Genomic DNA, 15,250 nt, shown 5'->3' on the forward strand with positions numbered 1-15,250 from the left:
CAGCCCCCAATGGGTTGGAGATGATTGCACAGCTTCTGCCTGACGCCGTAGGACCCCTGCCTTCCCTCGATTTCTACACGAAGGGACTTCTGCCAGCGTCCCCAAGGAAGTGGCTGAGTCCTGGGCCTCACAAATGAAACGGGCCGGAGAGGCCAAGAGTCCGGAGCACCTTAGGAATAATCGTCCTTACCACAATGGGACGCAGGCAAGGGCCGTAGATCTCCCTCCTTGGAGCTGCCCCAAGAACCCAGGGCATTTTCTCCCGCTACCAGCTCCAGAGACGCTCGGTGCCAACAGCCAGTGCCACCGTTACTCCAGGGAGCGCACCAACCAGGGAGGGGGCTCTCAAGCCTGCGAAGGCGCGACCCTGCCAGTGGCCTCTACTCCCGCCACCCCGGGCCCGGACTCGGGCCCGGACCAAAGCCCCCGAGTTTCGGCGGAGATGCCTCCCCTTTGGGGCTAGGGCCGCTTGAGTCCGCCTTCCAAGCCGCTGCTTTCCTTGTGCTTCGCCCGACGGACGCGGCCCTGGGCTTCCTTCGAGGGCGTCCTGGGCCAGGGTACCTGGAGCATCGAGGGTCGGCGGCGGCTGGGCAGAGGGGCGCAAGGTCCTCGGAGGCTGGGAGCGTTCAAGTCCCGGGGGCGGGGAGCTCGGCCGGCGGGGGCGGGCCAAGGGCGGGGGCGGGAGGCGGCTCCCTGGGCTCCGCGCGATTGGCCGCAGGACCAGGCGGCAGGAAGGGGCCAGAGAGCGCGGCCCCACCCCGCGGTCGGCAGAGCCTATCGCCGGGAGCGCGGAGCGCGAATAAATGTAGCGCCGCGGAACGGGCCGGCAGCTCTCCGAGGGGCCGGAGCTCGGCGGAACCATGCAGTACCCTCATCCCGGGCCGCCGGCGGCGGGCGCCGTAGGGGTGCCGCTTTACGCGCCCACGCCGATGCTGCAGCCCGCGCACCCGACGCCGTTCTACATCGAGGACATCCTGGGCCGTGGGCCCGCCGCGCCCACTCCTACGCCCACGCTGCCGTCCCCCAACTCCTCCTTCACCAGCCTCGTGTCCTCCTACCGGACCCCGGTGTACGAGCCCACGCCGATCCACCCCGCCTTCTCGCACCACTCCGCCGCCGCACTGGCCGCCGCCTACGGACCTGGCGGCTTCGGGGGCCCCCTGTACCCCTTCCCGCGGTCGGTGAACGACTACACGCACGCCCTGCTCCGCCACGACCCCCTGGGTAAGGCGGCCGGGGTCATGGCGGGGCTGGGCCGGGGCGGCGGAGAGGAGGGCGCCACCCGGCAGGTGGCAGCGCCCAGGAGGCGGCGGGGGCGGAGGGAGAGGCAATAGAAAGTTGTGGCAAAAGCGATTGAAAAGCGGCTGTCGGGCGCGCGCGGGGACAGGAGGCGCGGGCCCCGGCGGCGCGCAGCCCAGACTGACCGCACCATGACTCAGATTGGTTTTCCTGCACCTTATAGGCGTCGGGGCGCCCGAGCCGGGGCCAGACCTCGGGCGCTGCTGCCGGGGCTGGGGGCCGAAGGCAGTCCTGGGGGCGCGTGTCGCCCGGGCTGGGGCTGTCTTAGCCGGAGAGACTGGGAGGGAGTGCCAAGGCGTTCCGGGCCATTCCTGCGGGGCAGGGATAGTTGCCGGGCCCGGGTGGTTACGGGGCTGGACCTGGTTCAACAAGCTTGTGTAGTGAAAGAGGCTGACCCTTTCCGTTCATACAGGAAATCTTGAGTTCTCGATAGGAGTAAATCTGGTTTCAGAAGCTGTTAAGTGTTTTCCTGGCTGCATGAAGCAGACCCTTCCCCCGGAGTAGTGCACGCTGCTGATTATTTTATCGACATCCTCAATACAGACAAATTCAGGAAACACTCGACTTCTGATAGCCGGGATCCGTTTTTCTGATATTGTTCATTTCCTCTGTGTGGGATGTGACTTTATGGCAGCTAAAATAACCAGTTGCTTCCTTTTTTTTGAGGCTGTTTTGCACCATTCTGAATCCTGACGTAAGCAAAATCTCGAGAAAAAAACAACAACAAAACCAATGCCAGCTTTCAAAGCGTTTAGCGCAGGCCAGCAGACCCACGGACTGATGGATGGACTGACCGACGCATCTTTGCAACAGGAAGGGTAGCGCGGACACGTTGGCCGTATAGAGTTTGAGTGCACGGCCTAAGTAAGCCACCCGTGATCCGCGCTCCGAGTGGCCCTTGGCGCGTCCGGCATCTGAAGCCCCGGATAAATAAAACGGGGCTCCCTGCCTTGAGCTACCAGGGTTTTAAATCTACTCTGTTATCGGCAGCTTCTGCTGGCACCCTGGAGACAACATTTTAATTAATTGACATTTTAATGTCATCATTATCGTGGTGCTGTCCCTCCCTCAGTTCCCCACTTCCTTTCTCATCGCTAAAGAGACTTTGAAGCTGTATTTTGGGGAGATTTGGGGGTTATATTTTAGTTCTTTTTTGCTTGTTATTATATTGTGTCTTCGAGTCCATCCTCGAGGGTTTGGAGTCACAGGCCCGGCGTGGCTCTGTTCTCCTGCTGTGGCTGGAGGAGGACCCTCAGTTGGGCAGAGCCTGGGGGCGAACGTTTTCACGGAGCGCGCCCTGGGTTTCCTTGGGTTACTACTGGGACTGCGCAGGAGGAAGCAAAGGGTTTTTCGAGATAGACCAACAGGAAACACATTGACGGAAATGTTGCCATAGCCCACGGGGTGGCTTTAACTGGCCGCCCCCGCAGGCTGGGTGTGAAATCAGAGGAGGCCGCTGCACCCTCCGGCTAGGATTGGAAGCTCCACGCGTGTCCTGACGCCCGCGCCCGGGCCAGAGGGCTTCCCTCGCAGCCGTGGGTTGGGCTCCAGCTGCCGGCCCCTGGTAGCAACGCCTTGACTAGTGTGACAGACCCACTCCTCCCTAACATAATGCACGCTCCCGTGTTTGGAAGGTGCAGTTCACCAAGGGAGAGGACCTAGAGGCGCAAAAAGTTGTATATAAATTCTGAGAGCCACTGGTTTAAGAGGGTCATAGTATTTTAAGCTCAACCTATAGCAGGTGTTTTTTGGGGGGTCAAAATGTTTGTATCTAGCTGTAGGTGTGACTGTTTTATGTGTCTGTGAGTGTACAAGTGCGATCTGTGTACATATGCAGTGTAGGTGTGTGACTGGGTGTTCCTCAGTCTCTAGGTATGTGTCTTGGTGGGATGAGGTGGGTCCATGTGTTGGTGGGTGTATGTGAATGTGTCTAGTTATCTGGTTGAGTGTCCTCTAGCCTCCCTTCCTCCTCTTTGTCATCCCCCCCGCCGGGGAGGGGCCAGGCAGGACTAGGGTGGGCCAGGCCGCTCCAGGACCCTCAGTAACCGTCACTGTTGCCCGCAGGCAAACCCCTATTATGGAGCCCTTTCCTCCAGAGGCCACTGCATAAAAGGAAAGGCGGCCAGGTGAGGTTCTCCAATGACCAGACCATAGAGCTGGAGAAGAAGTTTGAGACCCAGAAATACCTCTCCCCGCCCGAGAGAAAGCGTCTAGCCAAGATGCTGCAGCTTAGCGAGAGGCAGGTGAGCTCGCCCGCCAGCCAGGGGAGGCTCCTGGGGCGGGGGTCGCGGGGCCCAAGAAAGACGTGGAGCCTCGGTGCGCTCTGGCGCCTGGAGCGCCGGGCTGCTCAGCGGCCCCTGAACGGCTTTCCCCAACCCCGCTCCGCTCCCCAAGTCTCTTGGGATTCTGGGCTCCTGGCTAGTTTTTTTTTTTTTTTTTTTTTTCCCCTCTGTCTTTCCTGTAGGTCAAAACGTGGTTTCAGAATCGACGCGCTAAATGGAGAAGACTAAAACAGGTATTGACATGGTTCTGTTTCTATGGAAATAAATATTTTTATCATGTTATCTCAATGCGAGGCCTGTTGTAGGTTGTATGCAAAAGTCATTTGAGAGACTATTTCACCTCTTCACCTTGATTAAAAAGGCAAATAGTCCTGCTGAAATTCAGGATGAGTTGTTCAGGCGGCAGTAATGCTAAAAGCACCTAATGCAGTTCCTATATCAGTTATGCTTGGGTTTTCACACACTGGCTAGTAAAACTTCCAGCTAATTGTTTTATAAACCCCATATGTTGTTTATCTAATTAACGCAGGAAAGATAAAGTAATTGCAGTAAATGACTTAAGCAGTTATCTTTGGGAGAAAATTGTTTCTTTTATTTACACAGCCATAATAAAACCAGGCAGAGCTCAAGGGTAAATATAAGGAAATAAACACCTTTAAGTCTTGTTTACACTGTTTTTTAGAAGAATTAAATATCAAAGAGTTAAAAATTATTTCCCCATTAATTCTAGCTCTCAAAATGAATATAAAAACAGTAAGAGAAACCCAAGCCTGTTTGGAAAGTAGCTTACACACTTTATAACAGTCTTTTCTTCCAATGACCTTGTTATGCAACATGTGATAAAAAGTAAAGGCTAATTCAGTTTTTAAAGAAGCTCTGTTGACTTAAAGCTAAAGATTAGTTTTCGATATCCTAATCTGGATATCTTCTCCAAAGTTATCTGACAACTGCTGAATTTTTCATTTGCCAGTGTATATATAATTTATAATAAAATGTTTTTGAAACAATCATATGAGTGGGGAAACTGTAAGCAGTGTGCATTTTAAAATTTAACAATCATAACTTTTTCATTAAAAACAAGATGGTGTCACAAAGAACACTCTGAAACAGAAAATAAAATTCCCATAATTTCATTATCCTAATATGATTTAAAAAATTTCAAATTCCTTCTCAGTCTCTGACCTTGTATGACCTTAGGATCATAATCTCTGACAACCTTAGTTGTAAGCCTGGTAAATCTATCACTCTATAGCCTTGCTTTAGATATAAAAACCTTAGCTGTGTATCATAATATTTCTATATAGTATTTATGTGCATTTTAGATAAACATAGGATTAAAAATTTACTAACTTACCTAGTTCTTGGTCAAAGGCAGTTTACCAGCAACTTTTAAAATAGTGGCTCCTATGTAATTTGGAATATTTTCCAGAAATTTCCTCCAGATTTTAAGTAAATTGTACTTGTCTCCCTTTTTCAGTTGGCAACATTCTTCCAGTCCTGCATTTTTTCTTTGCCATGATTATATAACTTGCTACACATATTTATATGTGTATATATTTGTAAATTATACCCTAGAAAATGGATTAAAAAGGATTGATCTAATAATTTTGAAACTTTATTCTTAATTCACTATTGAGCATTTATACTTTTTAAATGTCTGGAAGACCCTGTTAATTGGAAAGATTTAAATAGTTGAAGAATAAAGATAGTTTGTATCTGTAGTGATCTAATTTATTTTTCCCCCTAAGCTTTTGAGAATCTTGAGACCATGGGTCTGGGCTGGAATTAAGTGTTCATTTGACATAGTACCTTTACAATTATATTTGTGATTGGTTGTTGTTCTTGTCCGGCAAGAGTATAATCTTTCTCTGATACAACAGGAACTTTACTTCTTACAAAGTGAGAAAGAAGCACAAGTATATATTTTCTGAATAAAAATTGTAGCTAAAAGCAATCAATAAACTAAAAATTAAAAAGATTGTAAAAGATGAAAAGACATCTAATTTATGTCTCTTACTGCTCCATATTTCATGATCCCACCAATCTCCATTTTCATCCTCATCTTTTAGGAGAACCCTCAAAACAATAAAAAAGAAGAACTAGAAAGTTTGGACAATTCCTGCGACCAGAGGCAAGACATAGCCAGTGAACAGAATAAAGGTGCTTTGGATAGCTCTCAGTGTTCGCCCTCCCCTGCCTCCCAGGAAGACCTTGAATCAGAGATTTCAGAGGATTCTGATCAGGAAGTGGACATTGAGGGCGATAAAGGCTATTTTAATGCTGGATGATGACCATTGACATTGGCATGTTCAGAAAACTTGACTTGGATATAACAGTTGCTACAGAAAATCTCCGTAGATGAACTGAAAAACTATATGAGAAAGGGAATCCATTTTCTGGTATTTTGGAAACCTAAAATATTCAATGCACTGGCTAAATAACAAACATTGAAACCTTAATTTTGACTTAAATAGTTTATGTACTGATTTTAGATTGTATGATAAAGGGACTCTTCACTGATTAAATTCACCATCTTTTTTAAAAAAGTAAATTGTTTTTCTATTTATAAAAAGTAATTTTGAACTTTTTGGTTAAATTTCTAAGTTATAACTTTAAAGATTTTAAAAGGGCCTTCTTGAATGACTTTTCTATAATCTCTACACCCCACTTAATAGAAAAACAAAGAGGCCCCCCAAATCCAGAGGTATGCCTCGAAATCAGGGCCCACAATTTTAAAGGAAATATTCTTTTATATTACATTCTTACACTGCTGTCTTAAATCCAAAACCATCTTAGAGATCTTGTCTCGGGAACATATGTGTTCTTTTTGTCAGGGAGGTATGGTTGATAATCTTAAATGCTTGTTTTGCGCTATCACTTAGTACCTGTTTGACCAGGGTGTTAAGAGGATAGTACAGTCCAGTTCAAACAGAGAAACTGACTCATCAGTGACTAAAATTAATCACAGATGAACTAGACGTAGCAGGTTAATGAAATGTAAGTAGATTGTAGATATGTGTTTTATATTAAACAGTGTTTATAATGTATGTATATATAATTGTTCACTGTAAAAAACAATGGCCCAAATGGTTTGTTTGCTTTTTTAAATTAGTAACTTGTCTATAAAATAAATCCATCGGTGGGACGACTGACCTCATTGGACCTCTCATTCTTTGATTAAAATAAACCCACACCTTTTCTTAACGCGCCTCGGGTGCCTGGCGCAGTGCTGGGCGCTGGGGCGCGCGCGGGTCAGTAGCCCGAGCATCCGGCGGTGCGTGCGGTGCGTCTCGCTGGGGCTCTTGCAGCCCATGGTGTTCCGGGAGCGTGGTTCTGGGCTGCGGCCGGGCGGTGAGCACCTGGAAGGTGGATTTGGGCCTTTCCCCAGGAGTTTGCTGGGTGTGTGTGTGTGTGCGTGCGTGTGCGTGTGCGTGTGTCTGGGGTAGCGGGGAAGGCTCCCGTCCGCGGATCCCGAGCCCCAGCGGCGGGAAGAGCAGTTGAGCGGAGTCCCGCTGCGCCGCCGCGGTGGAGCGCCGAGCGCCATCGATTCACCTTGGATCGCCGGGCCGGCCCAGACCGCCGTCCTTGACCCGCGTGAGTCAACACTGCGTCATCCCTTGGCGGCCGAGCCCAGTTGGAGGGGGTGGGGGGTTCGCTTAGTGGGGTGGGAGGGCCTGGTAGGGAGGAGCGGGAAAGCAGTTTGCGCTGAGAGAGCGGTTCTCACTCTTTAGTGAGCCTCAGAATTACCCGCAGAGCTTGTCTGAACTCACTGCCCACCCCATCCCCAGCGTTTCTGATTTGATAGGTCTAGGGTGGGACAGCGAATTTGCACCTCTAGCAAGTGCTCAGGTGACGTCCTAGCCGCTGGTCTGGGGACCATTGTTCTAAGGTGCTCCTTGTGTGAAATAAGCAGGTGGGACCCGCATGGCCCTCCTCACTCCTTCTTCACCTGCTCCCCTCTTCCCAAGACAGTTCCTGCCCCAGTGGGAGCAGGAGGCCGGCAGCAGTGAGAAGGAGGAAGAGGGAAGCCGGGACTATCCAGGGCGGTAGGAGGAGGGTTTAATGGTTGAGCAGAGGGAGCGGAGCCGAGGAAGGGGTGTTGTGAGGCGGGGGAGAATTTAGTGCTGAGGTGAGGGTGGGTGTGGGGCTGAGAGAAACTGTGGGCTGAGGTTTCTGCTGGGCCCAGGTATTGCTAGCCTGCATCCAGCTGCTTGCCTAGATGACATTCCAGGAAAATGAGGAGAGAGATCCGTGAGCTGGAGAGGCCAGAAATCTCTTCCCCTAGCCTGGGCCTCCATGGAGGCTTCTAGCTGTGGACATGGGTGCCTCTGGGCTGAGGTCCTGTGAAGGAACGTCTTTGCCACTGGCCTGGCCTGGCCTAACCAGGGCTGTGACTCGTCAGACAAGGGTACTCAGGTGAAGAGAGTGGGAAAAAAATCAGTGCATTTAGGAGGTTGTCACACCCTGTCTCCTTAGATTCCAAGAAGGCCTTTGCAATTACCTATGAATCTTAATTTCTGAGAAAATTAGTACTGAGTCCTTAAGCACAGAGGTGTGCAGTTTAAAGTTTAAAGATTTGGGTTGGAGTTTTGGTTCTTGGCCTCAGTTCTCTCATAGAATGAAGATGGTCTAGATATCTACAAGGCCCAGTGCAGTCCCTGAGTTCCCAACATAGCTCAAGCACTTTATCTTTGTTGTTCTGCCCATTCTGTGTCTCCTCAATGTTAGAGTCCAAAGTAGGCATCCAGTGAGAGGGTCTCCTTTCCATTCAGCTGTGGGCTCCAGGCTCCCAGACCCTGCCTGCCAGTTTACATCAAGGTTTCAAAGGTCGTAATCAGTCTCATTCGAAAATGGGACTATCTATATCAGAGTCTGGGGTGAACAGGAGGCTTGTGGGCCTAATACTGAATTAAAGCAGTCCTGAAATCAGTGTGTGTTTCCTTCCTGGAGATAACCTCTGGTTAATGTTTATTCTTGAGAATAACTGTATCATGACTATCAAGCAGAGAAATACAGGCTTATGTATTGATTGACACTACAACAATTGAGGGGTGAAATCTTGCTTTAAAGTAGACAATCCCTGAAGCCAGGCCATTTTCCAATTTAAAGCTATTCCCAACTCTCTTCGAGTCGCTCATGTTCTGAATCTAAACATGTCCTTAAGAATCCAGAGCATGTTAACTGGAGGAAATACAATATTCTCAGGACACAGGTTGGCACTAACTTTTCTAAAGTGCCCCATTTCAGATTGCCAATGAGTATTTACAAATTCTTCCTACAATCCAGGCATTTTTCATTTGTTTGTCTTTTGGCTACTTCATGTTGAAGCAGCATGTATGACCTTTACAGCACAACTCCTGTCTTGTTTTTAACTCTTTTTATCAGGAGATTCAACTTGAAAATGGTTATCATTTAGCAGAAAGACAAACAGAAAAGCACATTTTTGTAAGCAAAACGTTAATGATTGGAAGAATTGCCCTAATTTCACCATGACAGTGTGTGATTAATCCCCTGGGTCATGTACTTATACTTTAAGTTATTCAGTTCGTTGGTCTTTGATATTCAGAACCCCTTCTAACTTAATAGGGTATTGATTTTGTTGAATGATGTACTTTGACTCTTTAAACAACATCACTTTTAGGGATGACTAGCCTGCTGTGTATATTTTATTTAGAGAACTATTGCATAAGGTTTCTTTTTCTTACTTTTTATGGTTTTCTCAGGGTGAAAGCTGATAAGACATCTTGTGGGAAAAGAGGAAACCATATCTGATAGTGAAAGTACCTATTCTCTTTCAACACTTCTGACAACCTTGTGTGTGTGTGTGGTTTCATTGCTGTGAATATTCATTTTAGTTAATGGGGGCAGGGAAGGGACTTAAGAAAATGTGTGTAGGCTTGGGGGAAAGGCATTTTGCTGGGGATAGAACACACCAAAATTTCCATTCCTGTTATCTCGACCTGTGGAAGATGACAGGAACTCAAAAGCTCACGCTTTTGATTTTTCTTTAAAATCTAATAACCAATGATCCTTTAAATCTGTGACTGGAGGTGATATTTATGTAACTATTGACAACATAGGACAGAATGTGAAAAACCAAACATTCACTCAGGATGCTTCTAAATGGTTAGGAGTTTGGCATCTTGTAGTACAAATAATCAGATGTTGTACTAATGTATACTTTTGATTCCTTTGGGTTTCATGAAATTCCAGCTGGAGTCTCTGAATAAGCTGATTTTGTCCCTTGATACTTTTTTGGGGGGGGGGGGTATTGTTGAATGTAAATGAGAAGCACTTTGAAGAGTCCTCCCACCCACCAAAACGTCTGAGATCCAAGGTCTACTACCCCTTAGGATGTGCCTATGGGGAACTTTACTTAGGAATCAGCGTTGTGGGTAAGAACAGGGTGGAAGTCAGGCAGACGAGTCCCTTCCGCCTCCTTGTTGGCTGAGGGCCTTGGGAAACGTGACTTCTCAGCCTGAGTTCCTCCAGAGGTGGGCTGCTCACCTGAGAGGAGGTATCAGCCCCTGGCACACAGTGGGCGCCAAGTGTTAGCCAGAAAAGCTACAAAGCCCCCACTGAGTCCCTTCTTTTGAGGCAGCTCTTTGATTCGCAGTTGCAGGCGGGAAATCTCTTCAGTCGGATGTACACAAATCTCTCCAGACAATAGAGAGGGCTGCGGGGAGGAGACCTTGGGGCTGCAAAGGCATTTCCTGTCTGCGAGGATCTTGACTTTGGAGCATCCGGCGGTCGGTCGCTGCGAGCTTTTCGAGGCGCCGGATATTTTCCCGTGTGGCTCCTTAAAAAACGTCACTACCAATTTAAAGCGATGTTCTAGATGAAAGCTAATGAGATAACTTCTCATTAAAAAATTTTTTTTAAGCATTGGAATTTTTTTTTTATTTGGAAGGGAAGTTTGGTATTCAAAAATCTTAAAAATTCAAAAATCTCATCATTAATCTCTTCACTCCATAACACGAAAGGGTTAACGGTAACCCCCATTCCCGCCCCACCCCCAATTCATAGATACTTGCCACTTGTCAGAGGAGAAATGTCTCTTCAGTTCGTCTTCATTAAACTTGTTTAGGTTTTCCCTTTATCCTTTAATTATGCCCTTTATCCCTCCTCACCTCTCCACTTTTTATTTATTCCCTTTCTACCCTCCTCTTCCTCCATCTCAAGATTTCTCTTCCTCATTCAGTTTATTTCCCCATTAAGAATAGAAAATGACTAGTTAATTCTTCAGATGTCACAATCAGGGCCAAAATTTTTCTTCAAATATGTAGAAATTTTCAGCTTTCAGGTGGAAATCCTGTTGGAGGGAGGTGTTGCTGAAGTCCTAATACACTGCTCCCATCCCACCCAGGACAGTTCTTTAGCTTTTTCTTCTTCATCTTCTTCTTTCCTTTTCTGTAGGGATTAATAATAATTGAAAAGCAATAATACTTGGATCTCCAAGGGTCAAGCACCTGTGCACTGGGGTCAGTGGAGCTGCCTGAGAGATGGTGCAATAAGGGGTAGGCACAGGATGCCAGAGGCTCCTAATGCCAAGAAAGGGAAATGGAGTGCTGTTGTGGGGAGAGATGATCATGTTCACAGACCTGGGAGTGAAGGAGGGCAGCGGGTAAGTATGACCAGCATCTTCAGAGGTGTTTGGGTCCCAGCAGTTTGGAGAAGGGATTAAGGACCCGCATTCTCCCCTCGCAGTCACACAGACCTCTTGGTGGTTGCAGTTTCCTCCACCTGCAACTCTCCTTCCCCAGACAGCCTCACCTCCTTCAGGCTTGGTCTTCCTTAATTATGGGATTTAAAATCACAACCTCCTCTAACCTATTCCCCTCCTACATTTTACTGTTCTCTATTTCCCTTATTACAATTGGATCTTTTTATTATTTTATTTATTATTTGTCTCTCCTCAGCATGTTAATGCCACGAGGGTAGGAATTTTTGTCTGTTTCGGCTACCACTATATATATTTCCAGCCTGAGGTATTTAAGGCACACCTTAAAGTGTGTGTTCAATGAATGAATGAATGAATGCACATATATGGAGCATTTACTGTATATGAAACATGAGTCCTTCACATAGTTTATGTAATTTAGTTCTAACAAAAATCTTACCTATGCAGTGGATACTGTTATCACCCCATTTTCCAGGTAAGGAAACTGTCATCAAGAAGTTAAGCCCAAGATCTCAATTACTATACTAGTCAATGTTGTAATGTAAACTTCCTCATTTAATCTGTTGTACCCTTGAGAAAGTAGCAAGCCAGGTCTAATGCTAGCTGTAAGAATAGGGTGGAAGGTTTTTGTTCATTTTATGTAATCTTTTTGCCATAATTCAAGCCCAGCACTAAATCGGGAAGGGTTACAACACAATATAGGGAATGTGCAGTTTCTGTGTGTATAGCACACTATTCTGTTACACAAGAAACTAATAAACTGACTGGAGCACGCTTTCCAGTTTTCTGGGGAAATGGACATAATAAAATACACTTTATAGCTTTCAAAGTGCGCCTGGTCCATACTTTTCGGTGTTCCCATTATATAAACTGTTTAGTATCATTATATTTCTTCTTTTTAATTTTTATTTATTTATTTTTAAAATGAAGTATAGTCAGTTTACAATGTTGTGTCAATTTCTGGTGTACACCATAATGTTTGTCATCCAATCTGAAGTCCTTTTCATGTTCTTTTTCATTATAGGTTACTACAAGATCCAGAATATGGTTCCCTGTGCTGTACAATAGAAACTTGTTGTTTATCTATATTTCTTCTTTATCTGACCCACTGGTGCGTGTTGCACAGGGACCTCTGAGCATAGAGCAGCTCACTGGCTTTCTATATCATCCCCAACATCTAGCACTGAGTTTGGCATGCAGTGAACTTTTAATAAATATTGTACTACAGAATGAAAGTGAAAATCATGTGCCCTCCCCAGCGGAAAGGAGAGACATTTCCCTCCCTCCCCAAGCCTTGCACTCTCATTATATTTCCTATTTCTTGGCCATCAGAAACATAGCTTGCGTAGATGGTGCCAGGAACACAGCAGAACACATAGTAAGGGCTGTGAGTAAAGGAGAGAGTCTTTGCTGGGTTTGGTTGGTGAGGGAGGACATGTCTAGGTCTATTTAAGCCTAAACTAGCACTAAAAGGAGATGTTCTCCCCCCTTCTTTCACGGACATAAATTTTAAGAGGAAGTGCTTCTGTGGGTTTATATTGGCCATCTTCCCCTTAGATTTGGCAATTTCATTCAATTTCCAGTTCACACTTCTCAATTTCGTTTAACAGTTTTATTTAAAAAATGACACTTTTCGGGGTAGCCTGTTATTACTACTATTTTCATCAGCATCATCCATTTAGCAAATGGAAGCAGGAAACCCAAATGTTTTTAAATAATTTCTTAAAGTAGTTCATGAACTGCAAAGAAACAAATGTAGAAGACACACAAAATGTGTTTGCTTCACAGCCCGGTTCAAGGTTTCAGCTTTCCTTAGCTGCTTATGGAATCTGCATTACTACACACTTTCCATTAATTGTAAATTAGACCAGACTAATTCAATAAATGTTTAAAAAATGGCCCCTGAGTGCAGGCTCAGACGTCTAGAGGAAGTGGTTTCTTAGACACCTGCCTCCCATATATTGACTCGAAGGTATGTAGGTGGAAGGGAGTGAGATAGTTATGATGATGTATGGTGCTGTTGATTAGTTAATTGAAGGTAAAATTTTTAGCTTCACCAAGCAATTACCTGATCTCATTAAGATCTTTAAAATCACCCAAGTACCATTTTGCCTGAAGCAGCTGTCCCTTGTTTAGCTGTTATTTCAGGCATTAAGAAAAACAAAATGCTAATGGTAACCAGGGAATTTAAGCCTGCAATTTCTGGAACATATTGTTCTGAATCTTAGCCATTATTCAGTATTATCTGAACATGGGACAGTGAAATATATTTACATTTGTATGGTGTTTCACTTTTCAATAATTTTTAAGTATATCATGTTTATAAAATGTGTATTTCTTAACAAATGAAATTGTTTTTTTAAGTATTGATTTAATTTTTATTTTAATTTTATGGAAACTTCTTAGTGAAATATAATTTACATACAAACAGGTTCACAAATCATAGATGTATGGCTCACAAAATGTAGACACCATGTAACTGGAATTCTTATGATGACATAGAACTATTGGACCCCTAGTAGCACCATTGTACATTCCCATCAGCAATGTATGAGGATTCCAGTTTCTCCATATTCACCAATACTGTTGTCTCCCCTCCCTTCTTTCTTTTTAAATTATATTCATCCTTGTGGTATGAAGTGATATCTCATTGTGATTTTGATTTACATTTTTCTAATGACTGATGATGTTGAGTATCTTTTCATGTGCTTATTTGTAATTTGTATATCTTCTTTGGAGAAATATCTATTCAAGTCCTTTGCCCATAAATTGGATTGTTTGTCTTTTTGTTGTTGAGTTGTAAGTGTTCTTTACCCATTCTGGATAAACTAATTATACAATTTACTAGACCCTTATCAGATGTATGATTTGCAGATATTTTCTCCCATTCTGTAGTTTTTCTTTTCATTTTCTGATAATATCCTTGGACACACATAAGTTTTAAATTTTGAAGAAGTCAAATCTATTTTTTTCTTTTGTTGCTCATGCTTTTGGTGCCATATCTAAGAATTCATTGCCAAATCCAAGGTTATAAAGATTTACCTTTATGTTTTCATTTAAGAGCTTTATGATTTTAGTTCTTATACCTGGGTCATTGATATGTTTTGAGTTAATTTTGAGGTGGGGGTCCAACTTTATTCTTTTGCAGGCAGATAGATATCCAGTTGTCCCAGCACCACTTGTTGAAAAGATTATTCTTTCCCCATTGAATGATCTTGGCACCCTTGTCAAAGAACAGTTGGCCATAAATGTATGAATACATTTCTGGACTCTCATTTTTATTCCATTGGTCTATATGTCTAACTTTGTGCTAGTACCACACTGTTTTGGTTACTGCAGCTTTGTAGAAATTTTTGTAATTGGGAAATGTAAGTCTTCCAACTTTGTTTTTGTTTTTCAAGATTGTTTTGGCTAAGGGCTTATTATATGCCAGATATTACTGAAACCTTAGCATACATTATGTTATATAATTTGTGTGAGAATTCTGTAATGTAGATATTAATATCCCCATTTCATAGGTTAAATGATTTGGCCAAGGTTACAGATTTGGTGGTAGATATACGATTAAAGCTCAGATTATCCAACTCTAAAGCCTACTTTCTTAAGAATTACATATACTGTCTCTGTCAAAGATGAAAGGCCACTGGTGCTTAATAATGTTGTTTTTTGGGTTTTTTTAAGGTAAAAGGCTAGAAATCTGTTTGTATTAGTGAACATTTTTCAATTGGTAACCCACAATCAGGCTGACCTGGTTATACTGAGTAGACGACATACTGAAACCCATTTTTCCTTTTACATTTAGTACTTAATTTTAAGGTTTTTGACTGCTCAGTTTTGCATCCTCCTCTGCCTTCCTCTTTTTGTGATCTTATTTTTTCAGATGGATGTTTTGAGGTTATTTTCTATTTTGAGAAAATTACACAAATCTGATTTATTATCACAACAGCTCAAAAGTGGTTCCTGTTGAAACCTTCCATATTGTCAATAC

General features: G+C 44.6%; 1 protein-coding gene across 1 annotated transcript; it reads left to right on the forward strand.

The window, feature by feature from the left end:
• Window positions 1-753: 753 nt before the first annotated feature.
• On the forward strand, window positions 754-6,733 carry HHEX (hematopoietically expressed homeobox). Its single transcript, XM_031461388.2, has 4 exons — window positions 754-1,224; window positions 3,364-3,542; window positions 3,764-3,814; window positions 5,651-6,733. Exons 1-4 carry the CDS (start codon window positions 861-863, stop codon window positions 5,867-5,869), a joined length of 813 nt encoding a protein of 270 aa, XP_031317248.1. The 5' UTR covers window positions 754-860; the 3' UTR covers window positions 5,870-6,733.
• Window positions 6,734-15,250: the final 8,517 nt, after the last annotated feature.

Source organism: Camelus dromedarius, chromosome 8 (genome assembly GCF_036321535.1).
Source record: "Camelus dromedarius isolate mCamDro1 chromosome 8, mCamDro1.pat, whole genome shotgun sequence".
Taxonomy (NCBI): domain Eukaryota; kingdom Metazoa; phylum Chordata; class Mammalia; order Artiodactyla; family Camelidae; genus Camelus; species Camelus dromedarius.